This window comes from Anabrus simplex, chromosome 2 (genome assembly GCF_040414725.1).
Source record: "Anabrus simplex isolate iqAnaSimp1 chromosome 2, ASM4041472v1, whole genome shotgun sequence".
Taxonomy (NCBI): domain Eukaryota; kingdom Metazoa; phylum Arthropoda; class Insecta; order Orthoptera; family Tettigoniidae; genus Anabrus; species Anabrus simplex.
In genome coordinates, this window is record NC_090266.1 from 986,261,609 (window position 1) to 986,280,337 (window position 18,729).

At 37.1% G+C, this 18,729-nt stretch overlaps 1 protein-coding gene across 3 annotated transcripts in view; it reads left to right on the forward strand.

Moving 5' to 3' along the window:
• Positions 1-18,729, forward strand: part of LOC136864608 (delta(14)-sterol reductase TM7SF2) — a 378,438-nt gene that overhangs the window by 348,248 nt on the left and 11,461 nt on the right. For all 3 annotated transcript variants that reach the window (XM_068225883.1, XM_067141843.2, XM_067141844.2), the window contains exon 10: positions 10,389-10,511. In XM_068225883.1, the coding sequence (XP_068081984.1) occupies positions 10,389-10,511 (123 nt within the window). The remainder of the gene's footprint in view (positions 1-10,388; positions 10,512-18,729) is intronic.

Genomic DNA, 18,729 nt, shown 5'->3' on the forward strand with positions numbered 1-18,729 from the left:
ACAAACCCCTTGATGTCCCCCAAGGGTCTGTACTTGGACTATTGCTGTCTGTAATTTACATACACGATGTTGGCAAATCGATTATACACTGCAAGTATCATTTTTATGCTGATGATCTGCAGATCCACTACCACCCAAGAACTGATAAAATTCAGAGTGCTGTATGACAAGTTAACGCATATTTAAGTCTCATAAGAAATTTTGCATTGAGTAACAACCTCAAAATTAATTCTCTTAAAACGCAAGTAATAATCATCGGCACTTCGAAAAACTTACATGTCTTAAAACAATATGAAATTCCTCCTGAAACACTAGACAATGCTATTGTTCCGTATTGTGAAACAGTTATGAATCTTCATGTGGCTATAAGCGAAACATTGAACTGGTTGCAACATGTTACGAAAGTATGCCAAAAGATATATCAAAGCCTGCATCCCCTGAAGCGGTTTAAAAATATATTTCCTGGGTCCCTGAAAATAAAGCTCATTCAGTCACTTTTGTTTCCAATTCTCAAATACTGTGATACAGTTTTTATTGATATCAATAATGAGCAAGGCATGAGACTGCAACATGCCCAAAATGCATGCATCAAGTATTCAACAAACGACCATATCCCATGTATCCCAATACTGTAGACAGTTATCTTGGTTACGACTGAATGACAGACTTAGACTCCATGCAACTACTTTGATGTACCAGGTGCTTTCTGAAAACACTCCTACTTACCTATCCACCAGATTTCGCTACCTTTGTTCACTACACCTGTTCAACACGCAGTCAGGCTGTAAGCTAGAAATTCCTGTTCATTTGACTGGTCCACGTTGCCTGGTGTTCTTGCGATATGTGTTGCCTCAGTTCCTGTTGGCTGTACCCCTTGTTGTCCACAAAAGGATGTGATTTCAACACAACAGTGCACCAGCCCACTTTGATGTTAATGTCCGCGAGCACCTGAACAACACGTGTCCTCATCGTTGGATTGGAAGGGGAGGTACTTTATTATTGTTTTCCCATGGCCAGCGCGATGGCTGGACCTCACACCTCTGGACTTATTCCTCTGGGCTTATGTCAAGTTGTTGGTGTATGAAACCCCCATAGAAATGTATGAAGACCTGCTTGCTGCATGTCTCCGGGTACAACAGACACAGGGATCTTTGAGAGAGTGTGGCGGAACTTCATGCGCCATTGCCAATCATGCTTTGAAGACTGGCGGTCGTCACTTTGAAGAGTTACAGTACTATGAGCTATATTGTTAGGCGGTGTACGCTGTGTATGTCCATAACACATTAAATATGCATTTCCGGCCATTGGTTCCCTATCTCAATATAATAGTTTATGGACCCACTATCGCTTTTTTCAATTTGGCCTGAAAGGTTTGAGACACCCTGTATTAGTTGACACCGAGGAGGTATGTGAATGATTGAAAGAGTACATCTGTGATCAGTACTCAGATAAAAACCTTGTTCATGAAACAAATGTAATAGGAGAGATCTCAGAAGAAGTCCAGTTAATTTTCATACTGACTAGATGTTTGGTTTCTTTTCAGTGCTTGAGAAATATAATTACTATTCATACTTAACACTGAGGAGGTTAGAGTGGTTAGTCATATGGCTTTGTCCCCATAAAATAACCTAGTACTTGCCTCTGCAGTAGGGTGAGTGAAACGTAGGGTCACACACTTGTTCAGAAGAGGAAGTCCTGTTTCAAAATTTGTTGAGTTTTTTATGAGGAATCGAACCCAAGTCCTGCATCAAACACACCTTTGCTGCCTGGACTAGGCAGCTCGTAACCCATGTAATTACTGTCTAATTATGATCTAATATTTTGTTTCATATATATCACATCATATCCAAGAACTGACTGTTTCTTGGAGATGATCAGCAGTAGCTGGTTTTTCCTATTCCTAGTTCTGTGATGACCAGGAACAATGTAACATTTAGGAAAGCCTTTGTAAGTATCATTATGCCATCTTCTTTGTATATGTACTAGGTAGCAATAGAACTGGCTACTTGTTTTTTTACTTCATGAAGTCTCAAAACGTCATAGACTATAGAATAATTAAAACAATTCCATTATTAAAATTGTTTAAGAAGATTGACTGAAAAAAAAAGCCATTTTTATGAGCTGGTAACAGAAATTCTCATATTTTAAATTAAATTTAGTGACTGACCATTGTAAGTAAGAAGTTTGCACCTTTTCCAAGGTGTTTTCAATTTTATACCCACTAATCTGCACTGAAAATGATGTTAATGCTCTCAACTTAAGTTCACCCTAAAAATAACAACTAAATACTCAGTATCTGGTGTGTTCCACTTTGGCCATAATTAGGGTCTCCATTCTCTTGGAGAAAGTCTCAGTTAAGGTTCTGATGTGTCTCTGATCAGTGACTCATCCATTCCTCTTGTTGTGCATTACTCAGATCGACGACTATCTTAGAATACTTTTACGGCCTCGGATTCATCAGATATGTTACATGTAATTAATCTCGTAATAGAACCGTATTGAGGACAATATATTAAAATTATAAAATCCTTTTATTAACAACCACCTACTCAATACAATACTTTACTCATTGAATTATAAAATAATCATGAGGTGTCTTAAATAATGGAATATGTTTCGTTCGACATAGCGAACATCATCAGCCGTTAATTTACAAAGATTAGGTCAGGGCCCTGAGCTGAAATGATAAAAAAGGTTAAAAGAGTGACAATGCCGTAATAAAAAGTAAAATGATAACATTAGACGTGAAATTGTAACAATATGTACAGATTAACAGCAAGTATTTGTAGTGGAATACATTGAACGATGGTGGTCTGTAAAGTTAAAACAATCATGAGGTTGTTAAAGTAAAAAAATAGGTATAGTGGACCTTAAAATATATGTCAATGCGTGAAGCGTGGATTAATTATCGACGATGGAGTTCTTTAAATTGAGCAAAAACAAAAGTTGAAATAGAGTTTATTGAATAGTACGAGTCAAACTGAACCAGTTAAAAGGCGCATGGCGACAAAACTAAGGTTGATATGACGTGAACTCCAGTAGTTAGGAATTCTGTAGGAGAGCCAAACACAATGCCAGAAGGAAATACAAGTTGAACTAGTCCGTATTTACACGCAGCAGTAAAATTAATCGTATACAACATAGGACACCAATGGTGGACTCGTTAAAGAGTAACTATAATCTTGAAAGTAGGGAGAGTTCCAGCAAACCAGAGATGGATGGAGCAGATTATGGCACAATTGGAGTTAGAAATCTGGAATGAAAGAAAAGGGAGGAAAAATGAAGTTATGTTATAACAAAGAAAAAAAAAAAGAAGGCTTACCCTTGGGACTAGTGTGAGGTGTTCGCTAGCGTTGGCTGCGTGAAGCAAACTGGCGAGTAACCTTATTGCTGCTTCTAGTGTTGTATGTATGTATACGTAGAGGCGGGGAGTGAGTCATGTGAGGAGGAGGGGTGACCGATTCCTTGGGCGGGTCGGGTATTCGTGGAGTGGGTGTCGCATGAGAGGGCAGTAGAGTAGTAGTTGTTGTATTATTAACAGTTGTATAATTAAAGATTCTCGTAAAGTTATTATTATTTATATTGAAAAGAGAGAGTAGTTCTGGAATTTTCTCGATTATTGGACTTTTAATTTCTGAGGTATCATTTAAATTTACTGAAATTGAAACGAAATTGATTCTGGACAAGCCTAAAAAAACAAAATATGCTCCCTTCACCTACACGAATCCAGGCCTATTTCAAGTTACTAACCCTCTAAAGAAATACGATATTAATATCGCTTGTAGAACCCGATATACGAACCGTAATATATTCTTCAATTCAAATATAGTTAACATTAATCACAATAAATTCTCGAACTCTGGTATCTATAGGCTTAAAGGCACCCATTGTGGATTCTCCTATATCGGACAGACTGGACGTAGCTTTTTGACCAGGTACCTTGAATACTACAACGCTTCGAAACATAAAAAGTATTCCGCCATGAGCACCCACATGAAAGAGACTGGCCACAGTTTTACTACAATTGAAAAAGTCCTTCAAATCTTGAAATACGTCAATAAAAGTAAACTTATGACAGAGTTTGAGAACATTTACATATTCCTAGACCAGCATTTTAACGGAAATCAAAATTTAAATGATACCTCAGAAATTAAAAGTCCAATAATCGAGAAAATTCCAGAACTACTCTCTCTTTTCAATATAAATAATAATAACTTTACGAGAATCTTTAATTATACAACTGTTAATAATACAACAACTACTACTCTACTGCCCTCTCATGCGACACCCACTCCACGAATACCCGACCCGCCCAAGGAATCGGTCACCCCTCCTCCTCACATGACTCACTCCCCGCCTCTACGTATACATACATACAACACTAGAAGCAGCAATAAGGTTACTCGCCAGTTTGCTTCACGCAGCCAACGCTAGCGAACACCTCACACTAGTCCCAAGGGTAAGCCTTCTTTTTTTTTTTCTTTGTTATAACATAACTTCATTTTTCCTCCCTTTTCTTTCATTCCAGATTTCTAACTCCAATATTGTGCTATAATCTGCTCCATCCATCTCTGGTTTGCTGGAACTCTCCCTACTTTCAAGATTATAGTTACTCTTTAACGAGTCCACCATTGGTGTCCTATGTTGTATACGATTAATTTTACTGCTGCGTGTAAATACGGACTAGTTCAACTTGTATTTCCTTCTGGCATTGTGTTTGGCTCTCCTACAGAATTCCTAACTACTGGAGTTCACGTCATATCAACCTTAGTTTCGTCGCCATGCGCCTTTTAACTGGTTCAGTTTGACTCGTACTATTCAATAAACTCTATTTCAGCTTTTGTTTTTGCTCAATTTAAAGAACTCCATCGTCGATAATTAATCCACGCTTCACGCATTGACATATATTTTAAGGTCCACTATACCTATTTTTTTTACTTTAACAACCTCATGATTGTTTTAACTTTACAGACCACCATCGTTCAATGTATTCCACTACAAATACTTGCTGTTAATCTGTACATATTGTTACAATTTCATGTCTAATGTTATCATTTTACTTTTTATTACGGCATTGTCACTCTTTTAACATTTTTTATCATTTCAGCTTAGGGCCCTGACCTAATCTTTGTCAATTAACGGCTGATGATGTTCGCTATGTCAAACGAAACATGTTCCATTATTTAAGACACCTCATGATTATTTTATAATTCAGTGAGTAATGTATTGTATTGAGTAGGTGGTTGTTAATAAAAGGATTTTATAATTTTAATATATTGTCCTCAATACGGTTCTATTATGAGATTAATTACATGTAACTTAGCTGCCTACCAGGCTACAAAAAGGAATAGATATCTTAATCTCAAAGTCACGGTCAGCAAAATATCTAGAGATATTCAGTTTTTAAAAGAATGTATGAAGCATGGACTAATTCCCAAATTTCTAAAACACCTTCAAAGAAAAAACTTTTCGACTTCTGATTCATGTAAAACTCGAAAGAAAGTTTATGAATTTTGGTTAAAAACGAAATCAAGGCGCATTACAAAAAGAAATCGTTCCTAAACCTACAGCTTTATAAGACGCATCTTGAAATATCCTCTAGTATGTCCCCATTAGAATGGAGTTCATACTCCAGGTTTGTCAATGAAAAGGTACATGACATAGTGAAGAAAAAACAGACAACATTAGACAATAAACTGATACAATTGCAAAACACTAAGAATAAACTGAGTAGTGTCAACAGTAAAACCAACCTCCCTTCCACCGACTTAATTCATTTTCCTACAACGGTGAACTTATCTAATACCGACTTTTCAGATAATGAACTATCCCTCCTTGATAAAGGTCTGAAATTTAATTGGCCTAACCCGAAAAAAACCGACGATCTGATTATTACAGTCGCGGAAATTGAATCTAACATTCAAAAACTCCCCGTAGAAGTGCATAAAGACATTAAATATGAAATAAAGAAAAAGCTCCCTTTTCTGACGAAGGAACTGAAAACTACCTCGAATCTGACCCTTAGCAAACAAATACATGATGTAAGAAATAAAATTAATAATAATAATATCATCGTCACTAACGCTGATAAAGGTCCCACCATAGTATTACTACATAAAGATGATTACATTAAAAAAAACGAAGATTTCTTCGCTAATAGCAGTTTTACTATTATTAATAAAGATCCCACCTCCAAAATCCAACGAAGTTTGAAGAACCTATTGAAGAATCTACCGTTCTTATTACAAGAACACGAATATCAGAAACTTATAATAATGAACCCGAAACTTCCAACTGCAAAAGCTTTGCCAAAAATCCATAAAAAAGACGTACCTATACGCCCTATTATCAACTGCTTGAACAGCCCTTCTTACAAAGTTTCAAAATTTTTGCATAATTTTCTCAGTAAACACTTTAAATTCAATAATACAGCCTATATAAGAAATTCCGTTGAATTTTGTGAAAAATTATCGAAATTCAATCTTGAGCATAATCATATAATGGTATCCTATGATATTACCAATATGTATTCCAATATTCCGGTAAGCAAAACTGTCAAGATTATTAAATCAAACCTTTTAAAACACAGTAACCTTAGCAAATGCGAAATAGATAATTTCATCAGTCTGTTAGAATTTGTACTTAATAATAACTATTTCACCTTCAATAACAGAATATGTCATCAAAAGGGCCTAGCAATGGGTGACCCGATCTCGGGCATTTTAGCTAATATCTTTATGGATGATTTAGAAAATAACAAAATAATCAATAATATTAATGGTCTTCAATTATGGTTAAGGTATGTTGATGACACTTTTACCATTATAGATACACAGAAAAACGATAGTCACAGTGTGCTAACATCCCTTAATGAGCTTGACAGTGATGTCAAATTCACTGAGGAAGACGAGATCAATGGTTCTCTAAACTTTTTGGATTTAAACGTCTCAAGAGAGAATAATAAGTTCATTTTTCAAATATTTAGAAAGCCTTCTTGTGCCCCCATCACTATAAGAAACGATTCCTTACATCCGCAATCTCATAAACAGGCTGCATTTTTTAGTCTTGTTTATAGAGCATTAAAAATCCCGCTGACAACTGAAAATCGCAAAAAAGAACTAAACTATATTAAGGATTTGGCCAGAATTAACGGCTATAATCTCTTAATGATTAATAAAATTATTAACAAGATAAAATTAAAAACCGCAACGAAATTGATTCTGGACAAGCCTAAAAAAAGAAATATGCTCCCTTCACCTACACGAATCCAGGCCTATTTCAAGTTACTAACCCTCTAAAGAAATACGATATTAATATCGCTTGTAGAACCCGATATACGAACCGTAATATATTCTTCAATTCAAATATAGTTAACATTAATCACAATAAATTCTCGAACTCTGGTATCTATAGGCTTAAAGGCACCCATTGTGGATTCTCCTATATCGGACAGACTGGACGTAGCTTTTTGACCAGGTACCTTGAATACTACAACACTTCGAAACATAAAAAGTATTCCGCCATGAGCACCCACATGAAAGAGACTGGCCACAGTTTTACTACAATTGAAAAAGTCCTTCAAATCTTGAAATACGTCAATAAAAGTAAACTTATGACAGAGTTTGAGAACATTTACATATTCCTAGACCAGCATTTTAACGGAAATCAAAATTTAAATGATACCTCAGAAATTAAAAGTCCAATAATCGAGAAAATTCCAGAACTACTCTCTCTTTTCAATATAAATAATAATAACTTTACGAGAATCTTTAATTATACAACTGTTAATAATACAACAACTACTACTCTACTGCCCTCTCATGCGACACCCACTCCACGAATACCCGACCCGCCCAAGGAATCGGTCACCCCTCCTCCTCACATGACTCACTCCCCGCCTCTACGTATACATACATACAACACTAGAAGCAGCAATAAGGTTACTCGCCAGTTTGCTTCACGCAGCCAACGCTAGCGAACACCTCACACTAGTCCCAAGGGTAAGCCTTCTTTTTTTTTTTCTTCGTTATAACATAACTTCATTTTTCCTCCCTTTTCTTTCATTCCAGATTTCTAACTCCAATTGTGCCATAATCTGCTCCATCCATTTCTGGTTTGCTGGAACTCTCCCTACTTTCAAGATTATAGTTACTCTTTAACGAGTCCACCATTGGTGTCCTATGTTGTATACGATTAATTTTACTGCTGCGTGTAAATACGGACTAGTTCAACTTGTATTTCCTTCTGGCATTGTGTTTGGCTCTCCTACAGAATTCCTAACTACTGGAGTTCACGTCATATCAACCTTAGTTTCGTCGCCATGCGCCTTTTAACTGGTTCAGTTTGACTCGTACTATTCAATAAACTCTATTTCAACTTTTGTTTTTGCTCAATTTAAAGAACTCCATCGTCAATAATTAATCCACGCTTCACGCATTGACATATATTTTAAGGTCCACTATACCTATTTGTTTTTACTTTAACAACCTCTGGATTGTTTTAACTTTACAGACCACCATCGTTCAATGTATTCCACTACAAATACTTGCTGTTAATCTGTACATATTGTTACAATTTCAAGTCTAATGATATCATTTTACTTTTTATTACGGCATTGTCACTCTTTTAACATTTTTTATCATTTCAGCTTAGGGCCCTGACCTAATCTTTGTCAATTAACGGCTGATGATGTTCGCTATGTCGAACGAAACATATTCCATTATTTAAGACACCTCATGATTATTTTATAATTCAATGAGTAATGTATTGTATTGAGTAGGTGGTTGTTAATAAAAGGATTTTATAATTTTAATTCATCAGATATGTTCTGTGCAATCTAAATCAGAACTGCATGTTGGCCAGCTGCATTTAACAGTCTCTCTAGCATTGAGATACTGTGTTACCCAATGTGCTACATGTGGATGAGTATTGTCATTCATGAATATGAATTTGTCTGCACTACATAGAGCAACGGGTATAACATGATCTGCAACGATCTCGTTCTGTCATTGAGCTTACCGTTCTCAGTGAACACCAGTTCTGTTCGGGCCTTCAACGAGATTCTGGCTTAGACCATCCTGGACTCTCCCCCAAAACGGTGTACTAATGGAGAATATGCATACCACTCTCGAGATCATCTCCAGACTCTTTCCCTACCATCTGGAGATTTCAGAGAGAACCTGGACTCTTCAAGAAAACAACACTCTGCTCTACTTCTGCACGGTCCATGTGCTGATGAGCGAACTGAAAATGGGCTGGTGTCTGGTTAGATCTGGTCCCATAGCAGGTTGTCATGATACGAATATTTTTTTCTCCAAGACACATTAACACAGTCTTCAACCGCATTTGGATAGCGATCTCTTAGAACATGGAAACATCTCATCTCAGGCAGTAGTCTTACTTTTCCTGCCTAATCCAGGACTTCTGGTATAACTGCATTTCTTGAAATCATTTCATTGCTCTTAGACCATTGTGTAGGGCACACCTATGGCAGCAGTGGCATAACAGAAGCTGCCTCTTGTCAATCAGGGCAATGGCTTTGGATGTCGGGTACGTTTTCAACTAAACTTAGTGATGAAATGGCACACAAACCATTCTGACAACTGTTCTCCTTTCCAGATGGATGGTAGCCAATAAAACAGCAAAACACCACATGGGAAAAACACCAGTTTGTGAAAAGTTGAACAGTTGTGAGATAAAGTGTAGATAAAAAGGAGCTGTGCATTCATTTGCTAGCCCATGTAGCTATTAAAGCAATAAAACCATACCTGGGAATGATGGAAAAAATGAAATGTCGTATGGCTTTTAGTGCCGGGATATCCCAGGATGGGTTCGGCTCTCCAGGTGCAGGTCTTTCTATTTGACGCCCGTAGGTGATCTGCGCATCGTGATGAGGATGAAATGATGATGAAGGCAACACATACACCCAGCCCCCGTGCCAGTGGAATCAACCAATTAAGGTTAAAATCCCCGACCCGGCCGGAAATCGAACCCAGGACCCTCTGAACTGAAGGCCAGTATGCTGACCATTCAGCCAACGAGATCTAGGAATGATAATCGTTCATTACTCCATTCAAAATTACGTTTAAACTTTAAAATGTGATTTTTATATATTTCTGTTGGTCAGTGTAAATTACAATTATCTATTTTTTTAATTTAATGTTTTATAACATTTTTGGAGCAGGCTTCATAGAGGGTGGTGTTGTACACTGAACCTAGTAGAAACTTTCAGTATATTAGAGGAAACTCCTCAGAATTGTTATGCCAAGCCTAAACTTCCTGATCAACACACAGGCTGTGATAATACTTCAGTCTCTTTCTGACCTCTTACAATGTCAGTGTATCTATCTGTCTGTGTAAGTAGATATATGTAACTTCTTTCTTAATAGATGTTCCTGCAATCAATACTACACGAGGCAAAAAATTGATGACTGGTGGTTGGTGGGGATTTGTACGCCATCCTAATTACCTTGGTGATATAATACTTCATTGGGCATGGATTGGCTGCTGTGGTAAGTTTTTCTTTTGAACTGTGGTACAGGAGAATCTCATTGTGGTTTTGAAGGATCTTAAATATTTGAACATTGTACAGGGAAACAGATACTGTAAAATTTTCTATCTTCAAATTATTCCAGTTGTATCTGGAGTTGCTGGATATACCGTGCCTTATTTTGGGTTTTGGCTAAAGGTTTAAGGCCTGGTACAGTGAGTGGCTTCAATGTAGGAAGGTGTTTGCTGATGGAAAATTTTAAGGCGAAAGAGGGGCCCCCTCTGCCGTAAGTAGAGTTGCGTATGGTCATTCGGAAACAAAATAGACCTCTGGATCTTAGGAAAATATTGAAGTGCAATGAAATAAATAAATACAGAGTCAAATATGGGGCGTTCAGTGTACAAAGGAATCAAGTCACAATAAGAATGTTTTGAGAAAAATAGACATAAAGGTTTTGCTGAATAATTAATTACAGGAAGACGTTTACAATGTTTTAAAGTGTTTCAATAATAGAAGTTATTTTGTACAATGTATTCGCATATTATGAAAGGATATATATATAGGTGCTAATACATGCTAACTAAAATAGAAAAGTAAAGTTTTGGACTTGATTCTTTTGTGCTCTGAATGTATTGAACTTGTACCTTGGATTTGGACTTGATTCTTTTGTGCTCTGAATGTGTTGTACTTGTATCTTCCTCTTTATTTAGGCTTCTGGTTTTATTAAGGAAACAGTAAAGGAAATACCTTTCTTGAATATATAATTATAATTTTCTTCTCTATGTATGCTTACAACAAATATTTCCAAACAGTAAGTTATACAATTCAGATTCAAAGAAATGCAGTCGCTTAAGTGCAGCCAGTATTCGGGAGATAGTAGGTTCGAACCCCACTGTCGGCAGCCCTGAAAATGGTTTTCCGTGTTTTCCCATTTTCACCCCAGGCAAATGCTGGGGCTGTACCTTAATAGGCCTTCCCTATCCTATCGTCGCCATAAGACCTATCTGTGTCGGTGCGACGTAAAGCAACTAGCAAAAAAAAAAAAAAGATTCAAAGAAATACGTATTCACTTTCGTCTGCTTGCCCTTGCAAAGCCGAGGAAGCCCTTGTGGCAGTTTCACACGGTAGGCTCTTGAAAAAATTATGTTGCACAGGCGGAATGTATAGCAGTAAATCCTCTGTCCTTTTTCTTCGCTTTTGTTACTGGTCGACGTTGGATATAAAGAGGGCCTTGCTGGATGTTATAAAGGTGTGTTATGCGATTGTCGGGAGACTTCTTTCTTACGTCAACTTCGTCAAATTGCATATCAGGGTTCAGAGTCTGCTTAAACATCAGGGTAAAAGGGGATTCACTTTTATAAAGTAACCAACTCATAGTCAGCCAGTTGATGTCATAACCATCAACCGTTTTTTTTCTGTTCGTTACTGAATTCTCCTAGTTTCTGGTGGATAAGAAGTCTGAGAATTTCATTCCAATGACCTCAAATCCAGAGGACGTTTTCTTTGCTTGTCTAACGATATCCATCCATCATTTGGTGCGTAAAAGTGCGAGATTGTCCTACTGGCTTTCTCCACCAAACCAAAATCACTGTCATTAGGTAAGTAATAATGTCCTGATACCATGAATTTGTGATCAATGGCTGAGACATTCATGCTCGGATCTTGACACAACTTCATCAGAGACAATGACATTTTAATTAAATCTCACACACCGACAAAGCAAACCATGGAAACTGTGCCAATGGACAAGTTCCCATTGTGCTCTGAACAAATGACTGCTTCCCTCCGTGCTCAACAGAATTGCCAATCATACAACAGTTATTTACAATATCTGGACATGAATCTGTTATGCTCTGAAAGCAGCTTCATAAATAGTACTTAAAGGTGGAATAAGTCCAAAATGACCAAAAATGGACTTGATTCCCTTGTGCTCTGAACGCTCCATATGTTAGAGATCATAATACTCATGCGAAGTTTCTTGTTAAAAGTGGTAATGGCCTGTTTTAAATTTTCCATCAGTAAGAGACCTATAACTTTGACGTACTTAACCTGTCAGGATGCGTGCTTGGTATTGTAATATATGAACTGATCGCAGCATACCAGCATGGTATAAAAGTCCAAACAAAGCTTTAATTTCCTATTTACTTGTTTCTGAGCCACCCCCGTCTATCTCCAACTGAACTACACTACACTACCAGACTTGGGCCTAAACTACACTTGATTTTTTACATCATCTGCTCCACCACTTCATACACTGAGCTTATAGTGACTCTAAGGCCGGCGCTGTTTACTTCTTTTAACAATTTCTTACCTTAACTCTTAATCGGAGATACACGTAGTTAGACAACCTAGGCCTAAAATCTGCATGCACGGGTGACTGCTACATTTCACATAAGCTGAATATCTCTCACAAAAATCAATAACCGGGATTGGCGTGAGCGATCCAACTACATTACACCTCTCCACAGCTAAGCTATTCTGTCCACCGCACAGTGCGTAATTTCAGGAATCTAGCCGGCCAAAAATTGTATCTCGGAAACTAATGGACCGATTTACATAAAACTTAGTATGTAACTGCTATTATTGGAGATAATTAAGTGTGTGGTCAATAAAGTACAAGGAACAAATTACTATGCTCTTTCTTTCTTTATTTCTTTCTTTCTTTCTTTCTTTCTTTCTTTCTTTCTTAATCTGTTTAGCCTCCAGGGTTGGTTTTTCCCTCGAAATCAGTGAGGCATCCCACCTCTACCGCATCAAGGGCAGTGTCCTGGAGCTTCAGACTCTGAGTCGGGGGATACAACTGGGGAGGATGACCAGTACCTCTCCCAGGCGTCCTCACCTGCTATGCTGAACAGAGGCCTTGCGGGGGGATGGGAAGATTGGAAGGGATAGACAAGGAAGAGGGAAGGAAGCATTAGTAATCTTTGTAATTTCAATCATTTTTCGTTATAGCTTTAATAAATTAAATAGATGTTAATAGTGGGACATGCTGTTTAGAATGCTTGAAAAGAGATACAGGAATACATGTAATTGCCAAACAATTTATTCATTAGATGCAGTTACATCAGAATCACTATCGTCACTGTCATTATCTCCTTCGGTAGATCCAGATACAGGAGGCTCAGATAGTAAGTTGAGCACTTCTCGTGAAAGCGGAATCAACTTCCTCCTCCTTGATTCCCCTAAGCTGGTAATAAGCAGCGTATGGAACAGCTCAGTATTTGTGTCTTTCTGGAAGGTTTCCTATTATCTTTATTCCTGGTCTTCTGGGCTTCCTCGTAGAGTTGTCCAATAGGTATAATATAGTGCCTAATGAAATGACCTCCTCTCCATGAACCAGGAGTTTGTGCAAAGTTACAGGCATGTAGTACGATTTGTATTTTTGTAAGTACAATTGTATATTTTCCTTTGCGTACATGCCAAATGTCACTTTATCAATGGCATACCCATGCGAAAGAGTTTCTACGATGGCACGTACATGGTTTATTAAGTTTATATCTACTCCAGTAATATCTTCAGAAGTGGAAGCCTCTCTGAAGAATCTTCTAGCCGTTTTCATCATTGGTATTGCCAGCACTTTGCTTCGGATATCAACCAATAGACGCGTTTCCTCCCTGAACTACTGTAGTGAAGTCATCTACAGTATTTATTTATTGCGTTTGCGGTTTAGGCTTTAAATCAGTGCGTAAATGTATTGTGTTGAGTGAGAGTTGTGCAATAAGCCTACGTCTGTGATTTATTTCTTTGACATAAATACTGTGATCCTTTTTTAGTCATCTGCACTATTTATTTATTGCGTCTGTTTTCTAGCTTTTATTGTCTGGATAAATTTATTAAATGCAATTAAATACATCACCCGCCCCTCGAGCCCATAAAATTATTTGTTTATTTTCTCTCGCAATTTGCCTTATGTTTCAGTGCTGAGGTTTCTTTATGTGCTGTAGTTTACCTCTGATTCTGTACAAACCAAAAGTGGCCCCTGTAAATCCCACGTCGCCTTTAGTTCATAAAAGTAATTTGTAGCTTAGTTTCTTCAGCCTTTTGTGTTGAACTTACATACTGAATTTCACAAATTTATGTGCCGCCGTTTTCCCATGATGGCGTTGAGCGGAGCCGTTCTATATGGCAACCCTGTTGTCATAAGAACAATACTGTTTTCTTAACATGGAATGAGCTATAGTACTAGCAGGCTCATCCTGACATTGTTGTGATGCACGTCCTTCTGCAAGGCTCATTCTCTGCTCGAACCAACTTTTATTGTACTTCAGCAATTTGTCCCTTTTTCTACTATACTTTGTCCAGCATCATTGAATTTTAGCACACAAACTACTGACAGATTTCCTTATTGACTTGTATATATCCTCAGAACAATCCTCAAAGCCTAAATGTTCAATTACAACTTTCGCAATATCATCGTTCCGCTTATATTCCCTGCTGTTCCTAAACAGCTCGAAAACCGACCTCCGGGTTACAGAGTACATGGCTTCTGAAAATAAATAATTACTCTCATGGTCGCGCCTGGTCGCAGCAAAAAGTCACAGTTTTCTATTCTTTGAAGTATAGATAACTCATCCAAAAGCCTTTCATTGCGGAAATCAAAGGCAATCCATTTTGAAAGTCAGCTCAAATTTGTATAATTATATAGCGCTTGGACACCGTGTACCTGAATTTTAAGTGCATATTGTGGACAACAATATAGTAATTATCAGAAAATTCTACATACTATATAAAAATACATACCTTCTTTTAATATAATCACATTGCAAGCTAAAGAAATATTTAGTTCTGACGTCTTTACTGAGCCCTTACATAATAATAACTGCGCGCTCGCCTCGCCAGAATATGATGCCCTAACAGAGGAGAGCCACTTTAGGCCTTCGGTGAGGTTAGGTAATTAGACTGCGCGACTTTTCAATACTTAATTACTGTATCCAAGAGTGTTATAAACACGACTCACAGAAAATACGAACCAAAGACAAGGGTTGAAAATATTATTTTTGGCCGGCTGGATGCTAGAAATTACCCACTGTGCACCGCTGCGAACATCAATCAAGGAGAAAATTAAAACTCACTCTAACTTACGTTAGCACGCACACTGGGTAGAAATTACTCAAAACTGGCATCAGCACACAAGCATGTCACCACTCAAGTAACATGAATGATTCTAAAATATGAAGCAATAATGACTCTTTGGGAGAGTCCATTAGGAAACTATCAAGGGGTAGAAATCAAAATACCCATTCGACCAAGAATTATTAATAATTAATTTTGGCATGGGTTACCAAATAAAATTGAAATTTGTCACAGTTGTATGTCATGTTAGCCCAGAGGTATGAAAATACAGTTAACGATCTAAAAAAGCAATATTTATGTGGGAAAAAATATAAATGGCAATTGTTTTTTAAATGTCATTGATCTGCTGAAATGTGTCAAATCTATACTTTTAAATTTCATTAAGTGCTTACATTTAACTTAATTTGAGCATAATTTTCTTTTGTCTTGCATCCCATTAGTTGCTGACTCAGAAGGATCTTGTACATAGCTCATTGTCAGAATAGATGATGGTGGAGGAAAGAACATGCATGCGCAAGCCAGACACCTTCCTACATTGAGGCCACTGTAAGCCTCTACACTAATCCTGCTCCCACCCTCTACCCCTTAAAAGTTTACTACTGTACAGCTAATTTTCTACGTCTTACAAGCAACAGTAAGGTTACAACCGCATTACTCAAATTAAAAAACTTACGTGGAGTAAATGCTTTTTTTGTTTTTGTTTGCACACATCTGAATCTTTCTTCATAATTGGACATACACATCATTGCATTGTACTGGTTACTTTCACTGCTTTTGGCTTTGTAGGCACTAGTATGTGTTCCGATTCATTCTTGTCATTATGATTTTGTTCCCGCAGCTTATCTGCTGTTGGGAATGACAAACAACATCATTATCACTTTCTACATGAGCATCAAAGCCTATGGTGTCTTCTCTCCTCATTTCCTGGCACCATTCATCTGCCTTCTCTAGATCATCTTCAGGAGTCATGATCAAATTACCATAAGTACGGGGGAGCCATACAAAGGTTACCATATTTACTAGCATATCGGCCGCACTTTTTATGCCAATTGTAAGGTCCCAAGATAGGGGGTGTGACTATTATGTGGAAAATTTTCAGACAGAATTTAAAAAATATATATTTATTTTTATCTAGAACATGTTTCTTCCCCTAAGGGACATCAGCTAGAATATTTCACAAAATACATCAGATATATTATCACATTAATTGATTGGTAAGACATGAGTTAAAATACTCTATCATATACAAGGACAAAATAATACAGTAATTGCAAACTTGACGAAAGTTTTCAAGTCGTGTTGTCAATAATATCGATGAGAACTTTTCATAAAATGCTTGATGAAGAAGTCCGTAAAAAGTAACAGGTGCTATCATAACAACATTGTAGAATGACTATTGATGTTCAGTAAAATCCTTGAATTACAATATTTCGTGACATAAAGGATCCTTATGATCTATGGAAGTGGTTCATTCAAATTACATTGTAGAATTGAATATATTAAGTCTGAAATTAATAGAAAATTAAGTATAAGTGGAGAGAAATGGAAGGTGGAATAATATATATCATCCAGCACATATATATGCATACCTGCCAACTTTCCCGATTTAGGTGGGAGACTCCCAATTTTCGACATTTTTTCCCGCCTCCCGATTACTCTATTATTTCTCCCAATTTTAGCTTATTTTTTTGTGAACTTCAAACATTTGTTTTCAAATCCCGCCATTTAAGCTTTTTTACGCCAGTGGCCGAATCCATCGCTCATTGGCCGCTTTCAAATGAAATATCAGCATTTATTAATGCAAGAAATGTGCGCGAATGTTTATTGAAAGCTGTATATCGCGACACGTACATCGATTGGCAATCTCTCGTTCTCACTTGCTATGTTCGTCTTCGTTCACATCAGTCTAGTCGATTCTAGAGAGTAGTCGCTCAATTTGGAGTCTTTTTTTAGTAATTTAGTGACAGAATTTCAATGATAACGACTAGTGACTTTTCTGGAGATTTTAGGAGCCATCTAGAGACAATTCTGACTAATTTTAATTTATCTCAATATAAATATAATAAGAGTGTCTGTACATTGCCAGCCCCGTGGTGTAGGGGTAGCGTGCGTGCCTCTTACCCGGAGGCCCCGGGTTCGATTCCCGGCCAGGTCAGGGATTTTTACCAGGACCTGAGGGCTGGTTCGAGGTACACTCAGCCTACGTGATTAGAATTGAGAAGCTATCTGACGGTGAGATAGCGGCCCTGGTCTAGAAAGCCAAGAATACCGGCCGAGAGGATCCGTTGTGTTGACCCCACGACACCTCGTAATCTGCAGGCCTGCGTGCTGAGCCGCGGTCGCTTGGTAGGCCAAGGTCCTTCAAGGGCTGTAGTGCCATGTTTTTTTTTTTTTTTTTTTTTTTTTTTTTTTTTTTTTTTTTTGTACATTGCTTAGAATTTAAAAGGAATGATATTTCTGTACCGGTCATGACCATAATAACAAGGAGAAGTGCACGTTTTAATTTTCTGTAATGTCTTGTCTGTCCTGTATGCATGTATGTACGCGCATCGCGAGAAAACGCTTGAAGAGAATTTAATGAAAATCAGTATACAAAGTCTGGGAATAATCTTATACCAGCTGTATAGTATCATTTGAAGTAATTCCACATACTGTATATCAGTTGACTATATTTGTAAGTAGTACAGAGATATTATAAGTAGAATTTTTTAAACAATATAAATTTATTAAGGATGAGCTGTGTGTTTAATAGAAAAAATTGTTAGCATAAATTGTATAATATTGTATTATAGGAAAATTTTCTTCTCTTGTTAATTTAATGTTTAGTGTTTGACAATAGTGTATTTTAGTGTACCATTTGCCACCGAGGTAGACACCTCATTTGCAAATAAAGAGATTTTTATTTTTTTATTCTTTTTTTTAAGTCACTACAATCTAGGCCATAAATAATTGTATTCATGCTGAGTGAAATGGTAGTTTAAGAGAAGGCCTAAAATTTAATTTTCAAATATTTATGTTATTATTGGCCCTATCGATAAATACTGCATAATTAAATTTATATATTATTAAATTCCCTATCATTTATGTCTTATAGCCTTTGGGTGTGGCAAGCCCATTGTAACAATAGCCTATATGGATAAAGCAGATATGGTGCCTCGGAAAATGTT